At 40.9% G+C, this 27,881-nt stretch overlaps 1 protein-coding gene and 1 non-coding gene across 2 annotated transcripts in view; both read left to right on the plus strand.

Moving 5' to 3' along the window:
- KPNA6 (karyopherin subunit alpha 6) overlaps positions 1 to 27,881 on the plus strand; it is a 55,862-nt gene that overhangs the window by 13,391 nt on the left and 14,590 nt on the right. The window contains exons 2-5 of the mRNA XM_040227997.1: positions 22,282 to 22,415; positions 23,258 to 23,350; positions 25,825 to 25,924; positions 27,072 to 27,166. Of these exons, the coding sequence (XP_040083931.1) occupies positions 22,282 to 22,415; positions 23,258 to 23,350; positions 25,825 to 25,924; positions 27,072 to 27,166 (422 nt within the window). The remainder of the gene's footprint in view (positions 1 to 22,281; positions 22,416 to 23,257; positions 23,351 to 25,824; positions 25,925 to 27,071; positions 27,167 to 27,881) is intronic.
- Positions 20,332 to 20,479, plus strand: LOC120855229. The gene has a single exon (XR_005719196.1). It is a non-coding gene; the product is annotated as a small nucleolar RNA SNORA79 (small nucleolar RNA).

Raw genomic sequence — 27,881 nt, forward strand, 5'->3', positions numbered from 1 at the left:
AGAGATTTAACCATTTGGATTTTTTCCCCCTTGATTCCTTGAGCAGTATGAGTACTTGGGAGTTATTCAGTGAATGTTTTGGCATTGACTTAAGTATAAGGTGAGCGCTTTGGTTTTCCTACTTTTAAGTAATTCATAATAGTTCCTTATAGCGCCTAGTGGTAGTGGCAGTGGGGCGTCCCTAGGAACGTAAGAACCTTTAGATTCTGCACAGTCTACAAGGGATATTTGGAGCTTTTCTTATGAAGAAATCGGACTACAGCTATCCTGTTGTTTAGTTGCTAAGTTATGTCTGACTCTCTTTGCAATCCCATGGACTGTAGCCCACCAGGCTCCTTCTGTCCATGGAATTCCCCAGGCAAAAATACTGGAGTGGATTGCCATTTCCTTCTCTAGGGGATCATCCTGATCCAGGGATCGATCCCACATCTCCTGCATAGGCAGGCGGATTTTTTACCACCAGGGAAGCCCGTAGCTATTGTATACCTCACCTGTATCTCTCGCCACCCCTTACTTCCCCATTTCTAGGTCTGAGCATTGCGTTTAGATAGATAGATAGATAGATAGATAGATAGATAGATAGATAGATAGATAGATAGATTCAAGGGCTAAAAGGACTGGTAAATGCTAGGAGAGAATTAAGACTAGAGAACTGGGACCATCAACTATCTGGTTGATTCAGTGCCTCAGAGTGCCATGCTTCTCTTAGGTCTCGAGCTTTGAATATATTAGTTCTGTGTACAAAAGATAGTTTTCCCCACATAATCTTTTAGCCAGACCTCCTGGTTTATAGATTCAGCTTTGTTTCCTGGAGTGATCATTCTTCAGCCCAGTCCTGTGAGGATCTGCCAGAATATGAGCAGCCTTATTACGGCTCTATTATGGACTAATCCAATTGTCCATAGAGAAGTCTCTCCCATTGTCTTGGTGATTAGCAGTTCTGACAGGCTTGCAAATAACCCCCTGAGAGCCTTGTTCTGTCAGACTGTTGTAGTACTGTTTTCTTGTTTGCAGTATTGCTTGGTCATAGCTCTGAGAGAAATTCCAGAAGTTTGAAAAACTACCAAACCCAGTCCTACCTTGCCAGAAGAGCATTGTATTTTTCACAAAGCACTTTCTTGTGTATTCTCATAGGGCCTTCACTGTAACTCTGATATAGAGAGGGTAAGGGTAGGAAAATTGAGATCCAGATAACAACAGACTGGTTCCAAATAGGAAAAGGAGTACATCGAGGCTGTATATTGTCACCCTGCTTATTTAACTTACATGCAGAGTACATCATGAGAAACACTGGGCTGGAGGAAGCACAAGGTGGAATCAAGATTCCCGGGAGAAATATCAATAACTTCAGACATGCAGATGACACCACCCTTATGGCAGAAAGTGAAGAGGAACTAAAAAACCTCTTGATGAAAGTGAAAGAGGAGAGTGAAAAAGTTGGCTTAAAGCTCAACATTCAGAAAACGAAGATCATGGCATCTGGTCCCATCACTTCATGGAAAATAGATGGGGAAACAGTGGAAACGGTGTCAGACTTTATTTTTGGGGGCTCCAAAATCACTGCAGATGGTGATTGCAGCCATGAAATTAAAAGACGCTTACTCCTTGGAAGGAAAGTTATGACCAAGCTAGATAGCATATTGAAAAGCAGAGACATTACTTTGCCAACAAAGGTCCGTCTAGTCAAGGCCATGGTTTTTCCAGTGGTCATGTTGGATGTGAGAGTTGGACTGTGAAGAAAGCTGAGCGCTGAAGAATCGATGCTTTTGAAGTGTGGTGTTGGAGAAGACTCTTGAGAGTCCCTTGGACTGCAAGGAGATCCAACCAGTCCATTCTAAAGGAGATCAGCCCTGGGATTTCTTTGGAAGGAATGATGCTAAAGCTGAAACTCCAATACTTTGGCCACCTCATGCGAAGAGTTGACTCATTGGAAAAGACTTTGATGCTGGGAGGGATTGGGGGCAGGAGGAGAAGGGACGACAGAGGATGAGATAGCTGGATGGCATCACCGACTTGATGGATGTGAGTTTGGGTGAACTCCGGGAGTTGGTGATGCACAGGGAGGCCTGTCGTGCTGCGATTCATGGGGTCGCAAAGAATCGGACACGACTGAGCGACTGAACTGAACTGAACTAAGTGACGCCCAAGGCTGCACACTTGTTAAATAGCAGAGCAGAAATCAAATAGTCTGTTCCCAGTGTGCCTGCTGGTGGTCCATCCAGCACAGCTGCCTTCTCTCAGCCTAAGTATTTCTAATACAAACCCTTAGAGACAGTCTGCTCATTCACATAATGCTGAATTTTTAAAATAGACTTCAAGCCCTATACCAGAACTGGGAGAATTAATTCAAATGGTTGTTTTTGTTTTTCCTTTAAAGTGGCAGATCGCCTTCAGATGACTACCTAACTACTTGATAGTCCCTACAATTTTCTACTTCTGTTCCTATCTGTCTTAGTATCTTCTGATATTTGTATTCCCTAATCTTAGCAAGAACTGGACCACATCTCATTGACGGATTTAGACAGGCAGTGGTTAGGGTGGTAGAATCCAAGGAGGAACATTGACATTTCTTCCAAGAAATAACAAAGGAGTTCCCTGTGGCTAGTATGCTGTTAAGTAGAATATATATAATAGAGCTTTGATTTTAGTCAGAAAGATCTGGATTAGCATCTCCCACTTATTATTATCCGAGGCCTTCTGCAAGTTGTGCCTCAGTTTTCTCACCTCTAAAATGGGGGTTTTATATGAGCTTAGACTTAAAAGCTAAGCAAATTATTACTAAGTCATTACCAATCAAATTTGAACTGTCCCTGGGAACATACCCTCTGTAGAGGTTAGGGATGACTTTGGCATTTTGAAAGAGCTTTCAAAGGGGATATCTTGACTTATAGTCCAGATCTAATAGATACAAACATTCCACCATGGTGAGAAGCTTTGGAGAACATTCTGGACTGGACTTGAAAAGAGTGCTTCATTCACATCAAGCAGTGAGGACACAGATGTGTAATCTTCAGCAGAAGCATGGTCCTTGCCTGCCTCGGGGCCTGACAGAGGTGTCCTAGCAGGACATGGACATAAGTAGCATGACACGTGAGAGGAACTTAGATACAGCAGTAATTTGTTGGTTTAGTAGGTTGGTTCTGTCACAAAAACTTTGAAGGCATCTTAGTGCTAAATTCGTTAAAGGACTTGTGTGAATCACAGGATTACCCTAACATGCTATTGCTATCTATAATGCCTAAAAAGAATAGGTATGCATATGCAGAAGAATGAAGCTGGACTCCTACCTTACACATAAAAATTAACTTAGTGGATCAAAGACCTCAATGTAAAGAGCTAAATCTGTAAAACTTTCAAGAAAGCATAGGAGTAAATCTTTATGACTTTGGATTAACAGCATTTTTTTAGATATGACACTGAAAGCACAAGCTACCCCTCACTACCCCCCCCCAAAAAAAAAGATAAATTAGACTTAGTGAGAATTTTAAACTTTTGTGCTTCAAAGGGCACAGTCATGGATAATAAGAATTATGTAAGCGCTCACTCATAATTGCTTTATTTTGGCTGACAGGTAGCTGACACAACAAAATGCAAGTCAGTTTTAATAATTAAATGATTCTTGGGTTCTGCTTATCTACATTCATCTTTTCTCATTTTCTATACAAATGTGTATATTGCTTTTCCAGATTTGGGGTTTGATATTTTTATTTTGTTGAGTTTATTGTAAACCACTTCAGATCTTTTGGAAAACTAAAATTTTTAAGTGTAGAGTTTAACATTTGAGAGTATTCATGTGCTGTGCACTGTGCTATAGATTCTTAAATCTCAAAGATTTAATGATCTGGAAGTGAGAGGTGATGAGTTGTGACTAAAACAGGGTCATTGATGGTTGTCAGTGGGAACCAATTTATGGTAACAGGTGTCACAGATAAACAAAGCTGGACACTAGTTAAAGTGGTAAGGACAGGTTTTAATCAGTAATATATTATTGCAGTAGGGAAAATTGTGAACTGATTTCAACTTTGATTTGTACAGAGTTAACTTTAAAAGGAAAAAAAATAAAGATGAGGGAACAGGGTCGGAGTGAGAGAGAACTCCGTACAGTCAGGGAAATGAAAAATTACAAACTGCAAGGAAGGGGAGGTGCTTCACATGAACCCAGCTGGGCTTGCTGCTGGTGCTTATTGAAAGTAGTCTCCTACCCTCCCACAGAGCCTGGGAAGCAGGAGCCCTATTTTCAGATGCTAGCTAAAACTGTAAATTCATGCAGCAGCCTTGAGATTTTCCCAGGCAGGCACTTTTAAGTGTGGCTGGGGTCATCTAGCAATGTGACCTTGAGCTCTTAGAAACTATTAGTATTTTTTATTCACATCTTTATTGGAGAAGGCGATGGCACCCCACTGCAGTACTCTTGCCTGGAAAATCCTATGGACAGAGGAGCCTGGTAGGCTGCAGTCCATGGGGTTGCTAAGAGTCAGACACGACTGAGCGACTTCACTTTCCCTTTTCACTTTCATGCATTGGAGAAGGAAATGGCAACCCACTCCAGTGTTCTTGCCTGGAGAATCCTAGGGACAGGGGAGCCTGGTGGGCTGCTGTCTATGGGGTTGCACAGAGTCAGACACGACTGAAGCGACTTAGTAGCAGCAGCAGCAGCAGCATTCACATCTTTATAGGCCACGGTTGAGCCTCCTCGAAAAAGGGCTCAGAGGAGCCTGGATAGAGTTTAGTTAAGGACAGAATCTTTGGTACAGGTGAAAATCAGTTTACCAGCCTGTCATCTTAGGGGAATAGAAAGTTCATGAGTGACTCTAAGACCAGGTGAATGGTAATGGCATGAATTCTGAACTAGGGAAGCTAGGGGAAGTAACTGGTTTAAGGAGACAGAAAGTGAGGTGGAGCTAGCCAGTTAGGCATTTGAAAGTACACTCGACAGATTGTAACACTAGAGATTTGGTACTTGGTATAAAAGTGGACGTTGAAGCTAAGGGAGACCATTGGGAACAAGAGGCTGCATCTGCTGAGAAGAACTAAGGGTTAGATACACACTGACACTGAGGGACTTGTGTTGTGAAACCTAGAGTGGTTAGAAAAGTAAGAGAACTGGTAGAGGGTGGTGCCCTCAGAATCACGGTAGTTTCAGGAGGGTAAAAGTGATCGTCAGTGACAAAGAAAGTCACATACAATGAATTCTGACAAGGTTACTGGATACGGCTGTCTAAAATGTCTTTTTCTGAGTCATTTGTGTCCTGAAGTCTTCTTTCTTTTAAGCTTATTTTTCGTTTGTGTGTATGTGTGTCCTTACATCAGAGTGTTTCCATTCAGTTTTCATACCCATTCTGAAGGAAACTTATGGTTTCTGGATTTCTAGGAAGAAATCTTTTTAAATTCTGCTTTTAGAAGATCTGCTTCCCTCCAGTCCCAAGGAAGATTCCTTTGCTGTACAATTCTTCCCTTACCTTATACTTGTTGGCAAACACGTGTTAAGCAACTGTTATGGCTAGACCATATATCTGGGACAATGTAGGTGTTCAGTAAGTGTTGAGTAGGTATTTGAACAGTGATTCATTCAGCAAATACTTGTATATAGCATAGATGCTGGAAATACAACAAAAGTTTTTGTAGAACTTACACAGCTGATGGAGGAGAACTGATACAGATTGTAAATAGTGTAATGAAGGAAATAAAACAGGTGTTCTGACAAAAATGGAGTCGCTTACTTTGTGGTGACAGGGGAAGGACCTAGCAATTCTAAGAGCTAGGGAAGAGAATTGTGGGCTGAAAGAAAACAGGAAATGTGAGGACTGAGTCCCGAAACAACTTGATAGTTTCCAAATGCAGAGAGCCATTGTGACAGGAGCATTTGATGACTGAGGGTAAAAAATTGAATGAGAGAGATGAAGATATAGGCAGCGCTTTAAATTGTGAAGGTTTTACATGGGAGCAGTGGTATAGTCTGGTTTTGTTCTGTGGTGGTGGATTGGGGTTGAGTTGTTGTAGTTGCAGGCAAGAAATGACTTTGGGAAGGGGTGCTGTGCTTAGTCACTCAGTCGTGTCCAACTCTTTGTGACCCCATGGACTGTAGCCCCACAGGCTCCTCTGTCCATGGGGTTTCTCCAAACAAGAATCCTGGAGTGAGTTGCCATGCGCTCCTCCAGAGGATCTTCCCAGCTCAGGGATCGAACGCATCTCCTGCATTGCAGATGGATCTCTCTAGGGGATCTTCCCAACCCTGGAGCTGAACCGGGTCAACTGGGGTCTTCTGTATTGTAGGCAGATTTTTTACCAGCTGAGCTACCAGGGAAGGGGTGAGAGAGATATAAATACATTCAAGATACATTAAGGATTTGTCAGTAGATTTGATCAAAGAGATGTGAGAAGAGAAGGAATCAAGGATTTTTTTTTTTAACCTAGGGTTTAGAAAATACTTGTAAAATGCTCTTGCTGTTGACGAGATCCAACTAGTCCATCCTAAAGGAGATCAGTTCTGGGTGTTCATCAGAAGGACTGATGCTGAAGCTGAAACTCCAGTCCTTTGGCCACCTGATGCGAAGAGCTGACTCATTTGAAAAGACCCTGATGCTGGCAAAGATTGAGGGCAGGAGAAGAAGGGGACGACAGAGGATGAGATGGTTGGATGGCATCACCAACTCAATGGACATGGGTTTGGGTGGACTCCAGGAGTTGGTGATGGACAGGGAGGCCTGGCGTGCTGCAGTTCATGGGGTCGCAAAGAGTCGGACACGACTGAGCGACTGAATGGAACTGAACTGAAGGGTATAAATTAATGACACAAAACTAGAATGTAGGGCATTCATTAAGACAACTAGTCTTTTCAGAGTCAGTATCACAAGTAAGCAAAAGGGTTGGGGGAAAGGAGGACAGGAACATTGTAGATTAAAAGTGACCAAATGTTGAAATAACGATGATGTAATTTTTTAAAAGTACCAAAATTTTGCCGTCAACTTTGTAGGCATTCACTGTAGTTATCTGCTAAGTAGACCAGCAAGAAGACAGGCGAAATTTAAGCCAGTCTGTGTTTTCTTATGGCATTGTTGATAAGAAACGGGACCATGTAAGTTTTAGAATATCTGTGGAAAATGATTGCGTTTATTAGTCTCTGTATCTTATCAATTGTGTTACCTTCCCACCCTTCCAATCCCAGCATCATAGTGGGTTTTATACACTTTGGAGGAGTTTTGATTTCATTAATTCCAATGGTACACGTGTTCACAAAGGGTCAGATGTACTTTAGATTTTATGGTTGATTGGATTTGTGGTTTAGGGAGAGAACTCACTGCAAAAGAAAAACCTGTATTATGAAGTTGAGTTTCTAAAAGTCATATGGTGGGTTGAGGGGGGGAAATCTCTTATGCAGATGTCTTTAGTACTAGTTCTTATGCACCTAGAGAATTGATTGCCAGTAACTTTGTTTTTTTAAACAAGATAAAAATTTAATGGAAATTAGTCATTGGTCAGTAACTCTTAAAGTGAGTAAATAGATCAAGATGGATAGAACCTAGTCTAAGGTCAGGAGCCAAATAGAATAGAATTATGTGTCTTTTCAGAGAATTGAAACAAAGCAGTTCTTCAAGGATGGATGAAAAGAGAAGGCTATGAAATTAGAGAGTCTAGGTCCCAGTCCCAGCTTCACAGTTTAATAGCTAAATGATCCTGTGCAAGTTATAGCACCTCTGAACCTGGTCTCCTAGCTGTTAAGCAGATGTGCTCCAATTGACTGATATTTCTCACTGGATGTGGTAGAGTTCAATTAGATGTTGTAAATGGAAACATTTTTTGAAAAGGGAGGTATGATGCTGGGGTTTATTTGATTGTTTGATTGTCCGCAAATGAAGGGCTGTTTAACAGCTGATTTCACCCTAGCTCTTGTTGAAATTAAATTTTGTTTGTCTGGTACAAAAATGAATGTCCCCCAAGAAATAATTTTTTTTAACCCAAAATTGAATGTATTGTAAATGAATGTGAGTATAGTCCCTGATGTCCTGTTATAACTGTCCTGTTAAAAATCATTAACTCCTTGAGAATTCCCTGGCAATCCAGTGGTTAGGATTTGGCACTTTCACTGGCATGGCTGAGGGTTCAGTTCCTGGCTGGGGAACTAAGATCCTGCAAGCTGTGCAGCACCGCCAGTGCATATTTGATAGAGAATTCATTGTGAGAAGTAAATGAGGTACCTAAGCTGAGAAAGCCATTTGAGTCTGGGAGGAATCAGGTTTCTTACATTCTTGAAGGAAGAAGCACTAAGTTTAGCTCATTTTCTATACCTGAGGCGGTATAATAATATTTTATTAGAAACTTGCCCTCTGCAAAGAGAAGTGCTCACTCAGTTTAGCACCAGGACAAGAGAAGTCACTTTATTTATTTATTTAGGCCACATCTAGAGACTTGTGGGATGAGGGAGCCTGGTGAGCTGCCATCTATGGGGTCGCACAGAGTCAGACACGACTGAAGCGACTTAGCAACAGTAGCAGCAGCAGAGACTTGTGGGATCTTAGTTCCTTGACCAGGAATTTAATCTGCCCTCTTGGCAGTGAAAGCATGGAATCCTAACCACTGGACCGCCAGGAAATTACCCCAAGAAGTAATTTTTTTTTAACCCTAAGAAATAATTGTAAAAGGCTGGATGATTGCTTCATAGTGTTAAATACAGACCATGAGTGTAAGACATAGATTGGGAAAGTACTAGACCCAGTGGCTGCCCAGGATGTGAGTTTGAAGGTGTAGCAGTGTCATTCCCGTTCCGTACACAGGACGGTTGGCTATATGTATTATGTCTTTTTCTGAGAAAATATGTATAATTTTAAAATTTTATGAATCTTAAAATTTTAAACATACCATTGATTAAATGGAGTACTGTAATAATCTGACTTCTCCCTTAGTATGTGACCTTAGACTCAGGTTATTTCTATATCAATGAGGGCCTGTATTAATTTGCGAAGACTAAATAACAAAATACCATAGACTGGATGGCTTAAACAACAAAAATTTATCCGCTCATAGTTGTAGAGCCTAGAAGTCCAAGATCAAGATGTTAGCAGGATTGGCAAACCCTGAGACCTGTCTTCTTGGTTTTCCAATAGCTGTGTCCATGTTCACATGATGTTCCCCTGCTGTGCACACCTGCATCTTAATCTTCTCTTTAAAGGCACTGGTCATATGGAATTAGGGCCTTATTCCAGTATCCTCATTTTTAAAAAAGCTATCTCCAAGTACAGTCACATTTTGAGGTATTAGGATTTCAGATTTCAGCCTATGAATTGGTAGAGGATGAGGTACAATTCAGGCCATAACAGAGTCCACGCTTATTTTGTATTATTCTTGCTAGTTCCTTGATTTTAAGAGCTTAGGAAATGCATGGCAACAGTAGCAGTTATTTCCTAGAAACAAGAGGTGCCAGCAATTTCAGGGACCTATTCAGAGAGTTCTTCAACTAAGAAAACCCAAAGTCTCCCTGAGACAGTCAGATGTTTGAAAAGGAATGTTTGTATTGTGGATTTCTCGATCCAGGCTCAGCAAGTAAGGGAGTGCATGATGAAAAAAGCCCCTTTGCCTGCTAGTCCCTGAATGAGAGTCCAGCATTCCTTTGGTTGCCGCTTCCAGATGTGCTTCTGCAAATGTTCCTCCTTCCAATCTAACCTCCCCTGTTTGGCTTCTCCAGTGAAGTCATAAGCAAATATTTGTGATAGTTTCTTGTCACCATGGTGACCAAAGCACAGCCTAGTTCTCCTTCCAGCTTCACTGTCAGCTCTGCTTGAAGGAAGAGACAGCCCTGTGGGAGAGCCCAGGCTCAGAGTCATGAAAAGCCATGTGTCAGGTATTGGGGAACAGCAGTCCATAGTGGTGCCTTTAGGAATTTGTCCTGTGCCTATTAGTCTCCAGGCATAGGGGTGATCAGGGACCCCAAAGGGAGGCCACTGCATTCCCCTAGGACTTTTTTTTTCAACAGTAAATCGACTTGGGCTTTGCTAAGTGGATGTAGAAACTTGTACATTATAAGACCTCTACTGCTGCTGTGGTTTGCCTAGCTGTTCTCCAGAATGAACAGAGGCACCTTTTCTGAAGTTTCATTTCCTTATTCTCTAGCTCCAGAATTCAGCCCTCTCCTCAACTGCTTCCATTTTGATTTCTCTTTCATGCAGATTCTCTTAATAGACTACTTCCCCCTCACATTTGTGTACTTTCTTACTGCACTTGAATCCTCAAGGTCTCCTGCTTGAAGAACCAGCCCTAATCCTACCTTTGGGAGATTTCTTTTTAAGCTCTCATCATGATCACCCCAAAACACTCCCCCAAAAAGGTGATATTAGAGTTAATTGTCCCTTTCTGTGTTCCTCTGAAATTTATTTTTCATCCCTTTTGTGATACTTTTAGTAAGTGTTTCAGATTAGAAATTTAAAGGATAAGAAATGACTGTAAAGGGTAGACCAAGTTAATAAGGCTTCCTCTGCTCATATTTCTACATAATCAGCTTCACTTTTATCAGTTTTTAAATAGTGATGTACTTTTTAAAATGTCAATATTGCGTAAGATATGATAAAGTCACTGAGGCCACAGGAGGAAACACAAATGAGGCTTGGCAGGAGGAAGTTTATTATGGGTCCGAGGGCTGTGGGAGGTGGGTTACCACTTGCCACACAGGGTCACAGAGGAAAACACCAGGGTGGTCAGGGGGCAGAATGGGCACGAGCAAGCAGAAGGTTTAGGCCAGATCCTTTATTGCAGTTTCAGAGGGAAAGTGAAGGCAGGGCAGAATAAACAGTTTAGTATTGGCTAATTTGAATAATTCTGGAGGGCTTTGGGCTGTAAGAGTGATCTCTAGTTACCCATTATTTGGGGGCCCTGGGATGAAGCAGAGGAATATTGCCTCCTGAGTATACAGGCAAGATAAAGGAAATATGACTCTGGGTTGGTTCCTTTACAAAGGCATGCTCTTAGACATGTTGTTATCTGTAGGAATTAGCTAGCCATGGGAGTGTCCATCTCTCCTGGGTTTGTAGGTTCCCAGATGGTGAAACATCAGGAACTCAGAAAATAACAAAATATAATCAATATAATCAGCCCTGTGATGAATGAATACAAGTAGACAAATACAAAATCTTACCAAAAAAAAAACAACTAAGATTCTATGTTAATTTAATTGGAGGAGATATGCTGCTATTTATAAATTTTGTGGTAAAATATGACACCAGAGGACTTCCCTGGTGGCTCAGACGGTAAAGCATCTGTCTACAATGCGGGAGACCCGGGTTCAATCCCTAGGTTGGGGAGATCCCCTGGAGAAGGAAATGGCAACCCACTCCAGTACTATTTCCTGGAAAATCCCATGGACAGAGGAGCCTGGTAGAAAAGAGTCGGATACGACTGAGTGACTTCATGACACAATTCACCACTGTAATCATTATTAAGCAGCGTCCGTTGCATCTGCAATGTTGTGCAACCATCACCACTATCCATTTCCAAGCTTTTCATCACTACAGACAGAAACTTTGTTCCATTAAGCAGTGATTTCTCATTTCTCCCTCCCACTTGTACTTGATAATCTCTAATCTACTTTGATAATCTCTAATCTACTTTGATAATCTCTAATCTACATTTTGTCTCCATAAGTTTCCAGGTACCTCATGTAAGTGAAACCATGTAATCTTTATCCTTTTCTTTATCCTGGCTTGTTTTACTTAACGTACTCTCTTTAGGGTTCTTCAGTGTTGTTGTTGTTCAGTTGCTAAGTTGTGTCCGACTCTTTGAAACCTCATGGACTACCATGAGAAGCATGCCAAGCTTCTCTATACTTCACTGTATCCCAGAGTTTGCTCAGATTCATGTCCATTGAGTCAGTAATGCTACCTAACCATCTTATCCACTGCCACCGTCTTCTCCTTTTGCCTTCGATCTTTCCCAGCATCAGAGTCTTTTCCAGTGAATCGGCTCTTCTCATCCGGTAGCCAAAGTATTGGAGCATCAGTCCTTCCAATGAATATTCAGGGTTGATTTCCTTTATGACTGACTGCTTCCAGGGGTCTCTCAGTAGTCTTCTCTCACACCACAATTTGAAGGCATCAGTTCTTTGGCACTCAGCCTTCTTTATGGCCCAACTTTCACATCCATATATGACTACTGGAAAAACCATAGCTTTGACTGCATGGACCTTTGTTGGCAAAATGATGTCTTTGCTTTTTTACACACTGCCTAGGTTTGTCATAGCTTTCCTTCTAAGGAGCAAGCATATTTTAATTTTATAGCTGCAGTCACCGTCCACAATGATTTTGGAGCCCAATAATGTAGCATGGGTCAAATCTTCATTCCTTTTTATGGATGAATAATATCCCATCGTATGTATATGCCACATTTTGTTTATCAATTCATTTATTTTTAATGTCTTTTTTAAAATATTTATTTTTATTTATTATTTTCTTTTTGGCTGCACCATGTTAGTTGAATATGCATGGGATCATGTGGGATCTCCTTTCCTGACCAGGGATCAAACCCAGGCCCCCTGCATTGGAAGCATGGAGTCTTAGCCATTAGACCACCAGGAAGTCCCATTTGCCTATTTTTACTTTTTATCCTTTCTTTCTTTTTTTTGAATTTTTCATTTATTTTTGGCTGCTCTGGCTCTTCATTGCTACACAGGGGCTTTCTCTAGTTGCAGAGAGAAGGGGCTGCTCTCTTTTTGGTGGTATGGTTTTCTTGTTGCAGTGACCTCTCTTGTGGAGTGTGGTTAGAGGCCTTCAGTAGTTATGATACGTGGGCTCAGTAGTTGTGGAGCATGGGATTAGTTGCCCCATGACATGTGGGATCTTCCCGAACCAGGAATTGAACCAGTGTCTCCTGAATTGGGAGGCAGATTCCTAACCACTGCCCCAGCAGGGAAGCCCCCATTTGCCTATTTTTAAATTGAGTTGTCTTTGCTGTTGAGTTGTAGAAATTCTTTATATATTCTGAATATTAAAACCCTTATCAGATAGATTTGAAAGTTATTTCTCCTGTAAGTTGTCTTTTTACTTCCTTGTTAATGTCTTTTTTTTTTTTTTTTTTGCTTGTGCTTTTGATGTCATAGCTAAGAATCCATTGCAAAATCCAAGATCATAAAAATTTACCCATGTTCTATTGTAAGAGTTTTATAGTCTTTGTATATTTAGGTTGTTGATCCATTTTAAGTTTTGTCTTGTGTATGGTATAAGCTAAGGATCTGACTCCATTCTTTTGTATATGAACATTTTAGTTGTCCCAGCACCAGTTGAAGAGACTATCCTTACTCCATTGAATGGACTTAATACCCTTGTCAAAAATCAGTTGGCTGGGGAAATTCCCTGGTGGTCCTGTGGCTAAGATTCCCTGCTCCCAATGCAGGGGGCCTGGGTTTGATTCTGGTCAGGGAACTGGATCCCACATGCCTCAGGTAAAACCAGCACAGCCAAATCAGTAAATAAAAATATTTTTAAAGATCAGTTTACTGGCCACGGATATGTGAGTTTATTTCTGGACTCTCAATTCTGTTCTCTTGATTATAGAATTCTCTCTCAATTCTGTTCTTTTGTTTATCCTCATACCAGCATCACACTGTTTTGATTATTGTAACTTTGTAGTAAATTATGAAATCAGGAAGTGTGAGTCTTTCAACTTATTTAAGAGTCTGTTGTTTGGTTTCCACATATTTATGGATTTTCCAGTTTTCTTTTACTGTTTATTTCTACTTTCTTTCCATGTGGTCAAAGAAGATAATTTGTGTAATATCAATCTTCTAGAATCTACTGAGACTCTGTGCCTTAATACAGTTTATTCTGGAGACTATTCCATGCCTTCATACTTGGCAAGATGTCTTTTGCTCTTGTTGGGTGGGAGTGTTCTATGTGTCTTTTAAATCTAACTGATTTATAATGCAAAAGTCCTATTTACTTATTAATCTTCTGTCTAGGTTCTATTCATTATTGAAAGTGGTGTATTAAAGTCTCTAAATGTTATTGTAGAACTGTTTTTCCCTTTACTTTGACTATTGTAACATTTTTTACTTAAAAATTTTTGTCTGATTTTAGTATAGCCATCCCAGCTCTCTTTTGCTTACTATTTGCATGAATATCTTTTTTCACCCATTTACTTTCAACATCTTTGTGTTTTCAAATATACAGTAAGTCTTTGCAGACAGCATGTAGTAGTAGATCGTGGTGGTTGTTTTTTTTAATCTGCTGCCCATCTTTGCCTTTCAACTAAAGAGTTTAATCTTTTTAACTCCTCTGTTCATGGAATCTCCAGGCAGGAATACTGGAGTGGTTAGCCATTCCCTTCTCCAAGGGATCTTCCCAACCCAGGGATCAAACTCACATCTCCTGGGTCTCCTGCATTGCAGGCAGATTCTTTACCATCTGACCCACCAGGGGCCAGTAAGTATAATATAATTACTTGGGTGTTCACTGGCAGTCCAGTGGTTCAGTTCAGTTCAGTTCAGTTGCTCCGTCGTGTCCGACTCTTTGTGACCCCATGGACTGCAGCGCACCAGGCCTCCCTGTCCATCACCAACTCCCAGAGTTTACTCAAACTCATGTCCATTGAGTCAGTGATGCCATCCAACCATCTCATCCTTCTTCGCATCAGGTGGCCAAAGTATTGGAGTTTCAACTTCAGCATCTGTCCTTCCAAAGAATATTGAGGACTGATTTCCTTTAGGATGGCGTGGTTGGATCTCCTTGCAGTCCAAGGGACTCTCAAGAGTCTTCTCCAACACCCCAGTTCAGAAGTATCGATTCTTCAGCACTCAGCTTTCTTTATAGTCCAACTCTCACATCCATACATGACCACTGGAAAAACCATAGCCTTGATTAGATGGACCTTTGTTGGCAAAGTAAGGTCTCTGCTTTTTAAGAGGCTGTCTAGGTTGGTCATAGCTTTTCTCCCCAGGAGCAAGTGTCTTTTAATTTCATGGCTTCAGTCACCATCTGTAGTAATTTTGGAGCCCAGAAAAATAAAGTCTGACACTGTTTCCACATCTATTTCCCATGAAGTGATGGGACCAGATGCCATGATCTTCATTTTCTGAATGTTGAGCTTTAAGCCAACTTTTTCGCTCTCCTCTTTCACTTTCATCAAGAGCCTCTTTAGTTCATCTTCACTTTCTGCCATAAGGGTGGTGTCCTCTGCATATATGAGGTGATTGATATTTCTCTCGGTAATCTTGATTCCAGCTTGTGCTTCATCCAGCCCAGAGTTTCTCCTGATGTACTCTGCATATAAGTTAAATAAGCAGGGTGACAATATACAGCCTGGATGTACTCCTTTTCCTATTTGGAACCAGTCTGTTGTTCCATGTCCAGTTCTAAGGGTTGCTTCCTGACCTGCATACAGGTTTCTCAAGAGTCAGGTCACGTGGTCTGGTATTGCCATCTCTTGAAGAATTTTCCACAGTTTGTGGTGATCCACGCAGTCAAAGGCTTTGGCATAGTCAATAAAGCAGAAATAGATGTTCTTCTGGAACTCTCTTGCTTTTCAATGATCCAACAGATGTTGGCAATTTGATCTCTGGTTCTTCTGCCTTTTCTGAAACAAGGTTGAACATCTGGAAGTTCATGGTTCATGTATTGCTGAAGCCTGGCTTGGAGAATTTGGGGCATTACTTTACTAGCATGTGAAATGAGTGCAATTGTGCAGTAGTTTGAGCATTCTTTGGCATTGCCTTTCTTTGGGTTGGAATGAAAACTGACCTTTTTCCAGTCCTGGGCCACTGCTGCGTTTTCCAAATTTGCTGGCATATTGAGTGCAGCACTTTCACAACATCATCTTTTAGGATTTGAAATAGCTCAACTGGAATTCCATCACCTCTACTAGCTTTGTTCATAGCGATGCTTCCTAAGGCCCACTTGACTTCGCATTCCAGGATGTCTGGCTCTAGGTGAATGATCACACCATCGTGATTATCTGGGTCGTGAAGATCTTTTTTGTACAGTTCTTTTGTGTATTCTTGCCACCTCTTCTTAATACCTTCTGCTTCTGTTAGGTCCATACTATTTCTGTCCTTTATCGAGCCCATCCTTGCATAAAATGTTCCCTTGGTATCTCTAATTTTCTTGAAGAGATCTCTAGTCTTTCCCATTCTGTTGTTTTCCTCTATTTCTTCGCTGAGGAAGGCTTTCTTATCTCTCCTTGCTGTTCTTTGGAACTCTGCATTCAAATGGGTATATCTTTCCTTTTCTTCTTTGTTTTTCACTTCTCTTCTTTTCACAACTATTTGTAAGGCCTCCTCAGACAGCCATTTTGCTTTTTTGCATTTCTTTTTCTTGGGGATGGTCTTAATCTCTGTCTCCTGTACAGTGTCACGAACCTCCATCCATAGTTCATCAGGCACTCTATCAGATCTGATCCCTTAAATCTATTTCTTCCACTGTATGATCATAAGGGATTTGATTTAGGTCATACCTGAATGGTCTGGTGGGTTTTCCCGACTTTCTTCAATTTTAGTCTGAATTTGGCAATAAGTCCCGTGGTTAAGATCCTGCATTTCCACTGTTGGGGGCCCACATTTGATTCCTGGTCAGGGAACTAAGATCCTGCAAGCCACTTGGCACTGCCAAAAAAGGAAGTATAATTATTGATAAGGAAAGACTTCTGCCATTTTGTTCTTTTTTCTTTCTTTCTTATACCTTTTTGTCCCTCTCTTCCTCTATAGCTGCCTTTTGTGTTTAATTGGTTTGTTGTAGTGAATTGTTTTCATTCACTTCTCATTTCCTTTGTGTATATTTTTATTTTGTGTGTTTTTTATGTATGTCTCTCTCTATATATATATATATATATATAGAGAGAGAGAGAGAGAGAGAGATTGTGGGCCTTACATTTAACATCCCAAATTTATCACAATGTAGTTTGAATTGATACCAACTTAATTCAATAGCATACAGAAATTTTTGTTCATTATTATTTTATGTATTTGTCTTTTTAAAATAATTTCCTTGTTTTTCATTGTGCTGAGTCTTCCTTGCCGTGCGCAGGCTTTCTCTGTCTGTGGCGAGCAGGGCCCTCTCTTGTTGAGGAGCACAGGCTCTGAGTACACAGTAGTTGCAGCTCTCGGACGCAGTAGTTGTGATGCACAGGTTTAGTTGCTCCGCAGCATGTGGAATCCTCCTGGACCAGGACTCAAACCCATGTCCTCTGTATTGGCAGGGGGACCCGCATCTATTCTACCACCAGAGAAGCCCTACGTTTTCTTTTAAATCATATAGAAAATAAAAAGTGGAATTACAGACCAAAAATCCTAGAAAACTGGCTTTTATATTTCCCCTTGTAGTTACCTTCGCTGGCTTCAAGTTACTGTGTAATGTCCTTTCATTCAACTTGAAGGACTCCCTCCAGCATTTCTTATAGAGAGTGGGTCTGGTGGTAACAGATTCCCTCAGCTTTTGCCTGAGAATATCTTGTTTCTCCCTTGTTTTTGAAGTGCGGTTTTGTCAGATACAGAATTCTTTGAACGTTTTTCTTTCAGCGCTTTCAGTATCTATACGTTTAAAGATCTCAGTGCCTTTTTGGTGAAAAACTGGCTTGTATGTGATGAGTCACTTCTTCCGTGCTGCTTTCAAGATTTTCCTTTTGTATTTGGCTCTCAATAGTTTGATTATGTTTCTAGATGTAGACCTGAATTTTTCTTCTTGAAATTGAGTATCTTTCTGTGTACATTGATGTCTCTTTTTTTGCCATTATTTCTACAAAATTCTTTCCCCCTTTATCTCCCGTTTCTTTGACCCCCATAATGCATATTTTGTGATTTGATTGCTGGAGTTTCATGGACCCCTAGGTGCTCTATTCACTTTTCTGCATTATTTTTCCCTTTCTGCTCAGACTGCATCATTTCAATTTTCCTGTCTTCAAGCCTGCTACTTCTGTCTGTTGCCTGCTCAAATGTGCCGTTGAACCCTTCTAGTGAATTCTTCATTTCAGCTATTCTATTTTTCAACTCCAGAATTTATTTTTGGTTTCTTTTCTATTTGTTGAATTACCTTCTGGTATCATTTTCCCTCTACTTGAAGAACTTTAGACTTTCTTTAGTGCAGGTCTTAGAGCTTCCCTGATAACTAAGTGGCTAAAGAATCCACCTGCAGTGCAGGAGATAAAGGAGAAGTGGGTTTGATCCCTGGGTCAGGAAGATCCCCTGGAGGAGGAAATGGCAACCCACTCCAGTTTTCCTGCCTGAAAAATCTCGTGGACAGAGGAGCCTGGTGGGCTACAGTCCGTGGGGTCACAAAGAATCATACAGGTCATACCTGACTGAGCCCAGCACACAGTCTGTTCTGCTGGAGACAGTCTCAACTTTTGTTTGTCTGAAAAAGTTTAAAGTACAGTTAATGAAAGGATATTTCATTATCCTTTTTAACTTTATTTTTTGCTGAAGTATAGTTAATTTTCAGTGTTTTAGATTCAAGTGTACAGAAGAATGATTCAGTTATATATATATATGTGTGTTTGTGTGCATATGTGTGTGTGTGTGTGTGTGTTCTTTCTCAGATTTTTTTTTTTTTTTTGGCTGCACCATGTAGCATGTGGGGTCTTAGCTCTCCACTCAGAAACTGAGCCCATGTCCCCTGCAGGGGAAGTATGGAGTCCCAAACACTGGACTACCATGGAAGTCCCTCAGATTCTTTTCTATTAAAGGTTACATTATAGGTCTTACAGGATATTGAGTGGAGTTCCCTGTGCTACACAGTAGTTCCTTGTTTACATGCCTTATATATGGTAGTGTATATGTGTTAATCCCAGACTCCTAATTTTTCTCTCCCCAACCTTGTGCTGGTATTATCTGGAATTTTTCTAGCTTCAGACATGACTAAGCAACTGAGCATGCACATCCTTGTTCATAAGTGATACAAGAAATTATAGGACCTTCTCTCATATTATCCTTCTTTGGTATTGTTATCAAAAGAATGCCCTTTTTCCAGAAGGAAGTATATGTAAGAGTGAAGCAATTTATTTAAAAAATTGGTAAAACTCGAGCATTCCCTGGTGGTCCAGTGGTTAGGACTCTGAGCTTTCATTGCCAAGGGCCTGGATTTGATTCCTGGTCAGGGAACTTAAATCCTAGAAGCTGCATATTGCAGCCAAAAAAAAAAAAAAACTTTTTAAAATCTCATTTGTAAAACCATTTAGACCTGGCATTTTCTTTGTAGAAATATTCTTTAGTGCTGATTCAGTATATTTAATGGTTATAAGGCTAGTTAGATATTTTGAGTCACTCTTAGCAAGTTATACTATTCTAGGAATTTGTCTTTTCAAGCAAGTTAGCAAGCATAAAGTTGTTCATATTCCTTTTTTTAATCTTTTTAGTTAACTGTAATTATGTTCTTTTTTCTTTTCTAAAATGTGTGCCCTCTTTTGTTCCTGAGAGATATAACCAGAGACTCGCCTATTTTCAATCTTTTGAAAGATTGGGTTTCACCCTTGTTGATTCTCTCTACTGTATGATTTCTCTCTCCTTTCTAGTTTTTCTTCCCCAACCTGTGTACCTAAGTCATTAATGTTCAGACTTTATATTAACTTCCTAAGGCTTATATCCAATTAATTAAATTTCAGGCAAATGAAACACTGGCATGTAAAGGGCAAGCCTTAAAACTTTCAGAAGACATAACAGGGTAGCTTTCTGACCTTGGGAGCATTAAAGGATTTATTAAACAAGCCACACAGAAAGAGCTAAGTATTAAAGCAAAACTTCCATTATAGTTAAGAACTTGTTAAAGAACTCCATGAAGTGAAAATTGAAAAAAAGTGAAAAGAGACTAGAAGATATTTGTAATACAAATAATCAACAAATAGTTAATAACTAGAATATCTTAAGAACTATGAATCAATAAGAAAATGACAAGTAATTCAATGGGAAAATATTCGACGTACCATAAACAGACATTTTTCCACAGAAAAGGAAACATGGGTAATTAACATAAAATCTAATAACCCTATTAGTAATACAAATCTTTATCCTAGTGAAGTACATTATATTCAGTAGATTGGCAAAAGTGACGGTTCTGAGTAATAGGATGAGTATCAATGAGGGCTCATTGTGTACTGCTAAGCTAATATGAATTGGCATCACTTTGGAAGGCAACATGGTACTTATCTGATGAAGTAAGACTTGATGGTAACACCTGAAACTGTTAAAACTCCTATAAGAAGACACAGGAAAAAAAGACCTTAGTCTTGGCAATGATTTTTTTTTTGGAGGGGGGAGGGTGATATTATACCAAAGCACAAGCAGCAAAAACAGAGATAAACAAGTAGGACCCGTAGACTAGAAAACTTAAAAACTTCTGCACCGCAACCCCCCCAAATGAAAAGGTCAGCATTTGATGGCTGTTTCTCTGACTGCTTGGAGCCTTAAGTAGTGGGATTTTAGCCTAGCATATGTTTAAGCTGACTTACCTTCACTCAGGGCATCATGGGAATTGGGTGGCTGTCTGTCAGTGCCTTCTGATTTTTGCAGAGTCAAACAATTAAAAAGAGAGAAATGGTCAACAAAATGGAAAGACAACCTGCGGGAGAAAGTATTTCCTAACTATATATCTGATAAGGGATTAATATCCAAAGTATATCAGGGACTCGGTGATGTCATACAGCCATCTCCAAATCAACCACCACCGAACCAATGGACATGAGTTTGAGCAAACTCCAGGAAATAGTGAAGGACAGGGAAGTCTAGTGTGCTGCAGTCCATGGGGTCACAAAGAGTCAGACACGACTGAGAAATGCCACAGCAACAACAATATAAGGGACTCATACAACTGAATAGCAAACAAACACAAATACTGCAAGTAAAATTGGGCAAAGGATCTGAATACACACTTTTCCAAAGCAAACATATAAATGGCCAACAGGTTCATGAAGAAGATGCTTAACATCACTTATCATTGGGGAAATGCAAATGATGATGTGTTTATACAGTGAAATAATATAACATAGGAAAAATTAATGAAATAAGGCTTCATACAAAAACATGGGTAAATCTTAGAAATCCAGTGGAGGGGGTATAATTCTCAGTAGACTGAACGTAGTATGATGCAGTATTTAGGGGTGTACATATATGTGACTCATAAAAATGAAAGCAAAGATAATGACAATTCATAATAGTTTTCTTTTGGCTGGAGTTGGGATGGAGGAGCCTGGGACAGGGGGAGACCTTAATACTAGATTCAGGTATGTTAATCTAGTTCTTGGATTTAGTGGTGAGTTGACAGATGCTCATTGTATTGTTTTGCTTGTAACTTAACATGTTTCTTCTTTTTTGTATGTAGCAAATATTACAGAATAAAATTTTAAATCTTTTAAAAAATAGAGGGGTGGCTGTATGAGTTACTTAAAAATATATATATATATATACATGGTATTCCACTGAATTTACACTGTATTTCACCTTGCTAGGTTAAATATATTTGCATTTATTCAGCAAGTCATACAACTTTTCTCGTCATGGAAGTGATTGTAGCTTGTGAGTGTTTACCATATGCCTAATGCTGTTCTAAGTAGTTGTTGTTGTTCAATCACTAAGTTGTGTCCAGATCTTTTGTGTGGCCCCATGGACTGTAGCCCGCTAGGCTCCTCTGTCTGTGGGATTTCCCAGGCAAGAATACTGAAGTGGGTTGCCATTTCCTTCTCTGTCTAAGTAGTACTTCACATGTGTTAAGCTATACAGTCCTTCTAACAACTCTGTGTTTTAAAAGATGAGCTCCTGAGGCACAGAGGTTAAAGCAACTTACTGAAGGTATGGCAACCCACTCCAGTATTCTTGCCTGGAGAATCCCATGGACGGAGGAGCTTGGTGGGCTACAGTCCACGGGTTGCAAAGAGTCGGACACGATTGAGCGACTTCACCTTCATTGAAGGTTGCACAGCTAACAAGTAGAAGAGTCAGTATTGGGACTTCCCTGGTGGTCCAGTGACTAAAAGACTTCATGCTCCCAGGGCAGGGGGCCCGGGTTCTATCCCTGATCAGGAGACCTGGGACAGCCAAATAAATTTAAAAAGGGAAGAGCTGGTATTTGAATCCTACACCTTTTAACTCCTAAGCTTGTATCAATTGCTATAACAGCATTTATTTAGTAAACTTGTTAAGGAAACTGTGTTGTTGGTATGAGGGTGGTAATAGAGCTCTCAGGGGTAGTTATTGAGATTATCAGGCTTCACTGGGAAGCTGTGAGTCCCCCTGAGTAGGGGAGGGTGGGTGGGGAAAGAAGCCAGTGAGCAGAAAATGCTGTCCTTTAAGAGCCTTTGCCAGTGTGTTTGTATCTTCCCTTCTTCCAGAGACCATGGCGAGCCCAGGGAAAGACAATTATCGAATGAAGAGTTACAAGAACAATGCCCTAAACCCTGAGGAAATGAGGCGAAGAAGAGAGGAAGAAGGCATTCAGCTCCGGAAGCAGAAACGGGAGCAACAAGTGCGTTAACCTGAGTTCTCAAATGTGCTGTTTAGGGAGGTGGTTCAGCCACCATGGTTGGTCTCCACCTTACACTCTCACTTTCCCCCTGGGAAAGTAGCTTAGCTCTGTGGGCTACTCACCCAGTTTCATTTGTTGTGAAGAAATGTTTGAGAAAGAGCTGTCCCTTATTCCTCTTCCATAATTTCGTACACCTTGGATCATTTTAATTGTCTTCAATATAACTTTCTAGCGTTAACCCCTTGTTTTTACCAAATAGTTACTGTTAGGTCTGGCTTTCAAGGCCCAGTCTCAAGCCTGGCCTTTTAAGAAGTTTGTCAACCATTCTGGGCTGCCTTCTATTTCCTGAGTCCATTCTTTGTAAGTCTCTCTAGAACTGAGACTGCATTAATGCTTCATCTCTGCCACACATCACCACCAAATTGGTTCCCTTCCCAGGTCTAGATGCTAACCTGCTTTTGTCCGCCCTTATTTATCTTCTTTGAAGCCTTTTATATATGTGTGTATAAGGACATATATATGTGTGTGTGTGTGTGTATATAGGGTATATATAGGGTGTGTATATATTATATATACTTATATATAATATATATATTTATATCGGTGCCCTTTGTAAAGGCACAGAAATTTTAAAAGATTTGCTTATAAAAATGTTCTCCAAAAATATAAACAATAGATGTAACATAGAAAGTAAAGCCCTTGAATATCTTTCCATATCAGTAGATAAAGTTTGGCATTTTCTCACACACTAGCATTTCCTTGACAGTCATGCCGTAATTTAACATTATTAGGTCATTCTTTGTTCCTTGTTTCCGTGCATCATTTCTTCTCTTTGCTTTCAGCTTTTTAAACGGAGAAATGTGGAGCTGATCAATGAAGAAGCCGCCATGTTCGATAGTCTTCTCATGGACTCCTATGTGAGCTCTACCACTGGGGTAAGACCCTTGCATGTGCTTCAGGCAAGCTTGAGAAGTACTTGCTTCTACAGAACAGAAATTGAGCAGTTCATATCATCTAGTAGCTTTACCCGGAGAAGGCAATGGCACCCTACTCCAGTACTCTTGCCTGGAAGATCCCATGGATGGAGGAGCCTGGTAGGCTGCAGTCCATGGGGTCACTAAGAGTCAAAAAGGACTGAGCGACTTCCCTTTCACTTTTCACTTTCCTGCATTGGAGAAGGAAATGGCAACCCACTCCAGTGTTCTTGCCTGGAGAATCCCAGGGACGGGGGAGCCTGGTGGGCTGCCGTCTATGGGGTCGCAGAGAGTCAGACACGACTGAAGTGACTTAGCAGCAGCAGCAGCAGCAGCTTTACCAACAGTCATGCTAATCTCTCTATTCTGTGGGCCCTTTTGTATTAGGCTAGTGTGAAGGTAATTACAGTTTCGGACCATGAATTTTAAATCATTGTGACTAGGCTCAAACACATCTTTATTAATCAAAACAGGAGCCATTACAATCAATTTGTTATTGCCAACAAGAAATAAGTTCTTTTTTCCCTGTAGCATAAAAATCTGCGCTTCAGGATTCAACAGACTCTGATAAAGCATTTTCTGCCTCCTGCTGGTTGTGGAAGCATTTTCCCTAGAAAAAGAGATGCTTGAAGAAGTGGTGTTCGGTGAGAGGCCAGGTGAACATGGCAGATGAGGCAGAACTTTGTAGCCCAGTTCGCTCACCTTCTGACGCATTAGTTGTATGACATTCAGTTAGGCGTTGTCATGGAGGAGAATTGGGCCGTTTTGTTGACCAGTGCCTGCTGCAGGCGTTGCAGTTTTCAGTGCATCTCGTCTATTTGCTGAGCATACTGCTCAGATGTCATGGTTTCACCAGGATTCAGAAAGCTATAGTTGATCAGACAGGCAACAGACCACCAAACAGGGACCACGATTCTTTTTTGGTGTTAGTGGCTTTGGGAAATGCTTTGGAAGCTTATTCACGGTCATGCCACTGAGCTGGTCATCATCAATTGAAAATCCACTTTTTGTCGCATATCACAAGCCAATCAGGAAATGATTCATTGTTGTCCGCGTATAATAAGAGAAGACAGCACTTCCAAACAACGATTTTTTTTATTTGAGGCACCCACCTATTGTGTTTTTTCACCTTTCCAATTTGTTTCGAATGCCAATGAACCATAAAATGGTCAACTTCACCAACTTCTCTTGTAGTTAGATTTAAGAGGATAAGTTTCGATGATCCTCTCGATTGGTGTTGTCAAATTCTGATGGCTGGCTACTCTTATCTTCAAGGTTCTCGTCGTCTTTGCAAAACTTCTTAAAAAAAAAATCAGGCATTTATAAACAAGAAAGCATACATAAATTACATAAAAATAGTTTTTGAATAGTAGAGTAGGTCATTAGAGTATTGTGATTAGCAGCAACAAAGGAGAGAAGGGGATGGTGATGTGGACGCTCCTGGCGAGTACCAGGGTGCAAAACTTCTTGAACCCACTGCACTGTACATTCGTTAGCAGTTCCTGGGCCAAACGCGTTGTTGATGTTATAAGTTGTCTCCACCACTTTACAACCCATTTTGAACTCGAATAAGAAAATCGCTCAAATTTGCTTTTTGTCTAACATCATTTCTCTAAGTCTAAAATAAATGTAAATTAAACAGCAAGTAATAAAACGGGAGCTGGTAATGGACAGGGAGGCCTGGCATGCTGTGGTCCATGGGGTCTCAAAGAGTCGGACACGACTGAGCGACTGAAGTGAACTTAATAAGTCGTTAGCAAAAAAACAAAGTGATGCATGCACATTGAAGTGATGTATAACATGACCACATTTATTCAAGAATGTATTCCAATATCAGGCGGCAGAGTTCAGCGATGCAAAACAGCAATCACTTTTGCACCAACCTAATACCCAGTCAGCTTAAGGAGTCAACCGGGATTTGTCTCTGGTGAAGACACCAGAGAACACATTTAAGAGGAGCTTTCAGTTGCCTCAGAGATTAAGCATCACTTCTAAATGTTCCAGCTTGAAGCAGCTATGGATTAAACATCTGAGCTGCTGTTGTGCCTTCCTCTTGCCCTCAAGTCTTTTTTTTTTTTTTTGGCTATGCTGGGTCTTCATTGCTACACGCAGGCTTTTCTCTAGTGACAGCTACTCTCTGGTTGGGGTACAAGAGCTTCTCATTGCAGTAGCTTCTCTTATTACAGAGTATGGGTTCTAGGAGCACAAGCTCAGTAGTTGTACCTATGGGCTTAATTACTCCTCTGCATGTGGGATCTTCCCAGACCAGGGACTGAACCCATGTCTCCTGCACTGACAGGCAGATTCTCAACCACTGGACCACCAGGGAAGCCCTGCCCTCAAGTCTTTAGAAAGCAGGATGCCAAACAGGATTATGGGCTTATATCTGGCTCTAATGTTGGTTTGCAAAATCATGAACCTGTTTTATGTCCTAGGAGAGTGTGATCACAAGAGAGATGGTGGAGATGCTCTTTTCTGATGATCCTGACCTGCAGTTAGCAACCACACAGAAATTCCGGAAACTGCTCTCCAAAGGTACAAAGCCTAGACTTCCCCAGAGAGGCCCTGCATGACTTAGCCTCTTGTTTCCTCTCACTGACCTCATCAGTTACTGCCCTTCACTCATTCTGCTCTAGCCCTGCTGGCTGTGGCATCCTTGGACAAGCCAGGCACATTCTTACCTTTGCATGGGCTGTTCCCTCTGCTTGAGACCCTTTAGTTGCAGATATCTGTGTGACAGGGCTTCCCTGGTGGCTCAGTGGTAAAGAGTCCATCTGCCAATGTAGGAGAAGTGGGTTCGATTGCTGGGTTGAGAAGATCCCCTGGAGAAGGAAATAGCAACCCACTCTAGTAGTATTCTTGCCTGGAAAATCTCATGGACAGAGGAGCCTGGCAGGCTACATTCCATGGGGTTGCAAAAGAGTCAGACACTACTCAGCAACTAAAGAACAACAATCTGTGTGATAGCTGCTTCATTTCTGTGGTTAGATCCTACCTTTCTCAGCAAAGCCTACCCTGACACCCTATCTAAAATTGCCGCTCCCCCAACCCCCTGCAGCATTTTTAATCTCCTTACCTTGCCCTACGTATTTTATTTCCTATTACAGTTATTACCTTCAAACATAACAGTATTTCTTCTCACTAGGATATAAGCTCTATGAAGACAGAGACTTTTGGTTTGGTTCACTGTTGTATTCTTGGTACCCAGAACCACGTCTGGCACACGTTTTTCGTTCAGTAAAAATTTGCTGTATCATGGGAAAAATATTTTCTTTTCTCCCAAGGACTTTTGTCCTTTGACCTTGGGAGGACTTTTCTTCCTCCCAAGAAAAGAATGCTGATCTTAGAAGGGAGGTGTTTAGACCAGCATTGCACCTACTTTGGTCATCTCTCCCTTACTTTCTTGCTTGCTTAGGTAGGTAAGGTTATTTACTTGCTTAGATTTAGAAAGCCAAAGGTGAGCATACTTGGATTAGGATTGGCTTTACTCTTTAGATTCTCAACTATTTGATACAGTTCAAAAATGACCTGCTATTGTTAAAACTACCTCACCAGAAGGAAGCTTGGGAGTGTTTCTAAGGATGTTCAGGAGTATTTAGGAAGGATGGTGGACTGACCCCAGTGAATGCATCAGCCAGCCCTTCTCCTGACTTCTCCTCTCTTTCCTTTGTCCCTCTCCCAGAACCCAGTCCTCCAATAGATGAAGTTATCAACACTCCAGGAGTGGTGGATCGGTTTGTGGAGTTTCTGAAGAGGAATGAGAATTGTACATTACAGGTGAGGCCCAGGGTGGAGAGGTACCAGATGAATGCTCTTTTGCCAAGAAATTGCTATGGCATGCTTCTGCAGACACATCTGTGAGGATGAAGCATTTAAGGAGATGCTGTTACCTCAGAGGACTTGACCTCAAGTAAGAGAGCCACAAACTCTTCCCCAAAACAGTCTCAAAGGAAAGATACCAGAATATGACAGATTCATTATTCAGAGGTTGTAATATAGAATAAATATATATACATATGTATGTATGTATACATATACGTACATAAAACATTCTAGTCCATTTCTAATTCTGGAATGAACCACTTTGCTTCTCTGGGCCTCTCTTCTCACAAATGAGTGATGAGCCACTCTACGAGAACTTATTAGAAATTTGGCTGAAAGGGTCCTTGAGAGACCCATCTCACTTTTATCCTGGTTTCAGAAACAAATAAAGTAAAGTGCAGGAAATAAAAACATGGCTTGCCGCAACCCACTCCAGTATTATTGCCTGGGAAATCCCATGGACAGAGGATCCTGGCAGGCTTCAGTCTGTTGGGTGGCAAAAGAGTCGGACATGACTTAGCAACTCAGCAGCAACAACCTACTGAGGTGGTGGGGGAATAGTAAAGATTTGGTGTTGCTCCCAGGTTTCACTACTCTTCTTTCATTCTTTCTCCTTCTCCTAACTCTTTCAACCCCTCTTCCCTTCTGCCTCTAGGAAAAACAAACAAAC

Source organism: Oryx dammah, unplaced genomic scaffold (assembly GCF_014754425.2).
Source record: "Oryx dammah isolate SB20612 unplaced genomic scaffold, SCBI_Odam_1.1 HiC_scaffold_27, whole genome shotgun sequence".
Classification (NCBI taxonomy): Eukaryota; Metazoa; Chordata; class Mammalia; order Artiodactyla; family Bovidae; genus Oryx; species Oryx dammah.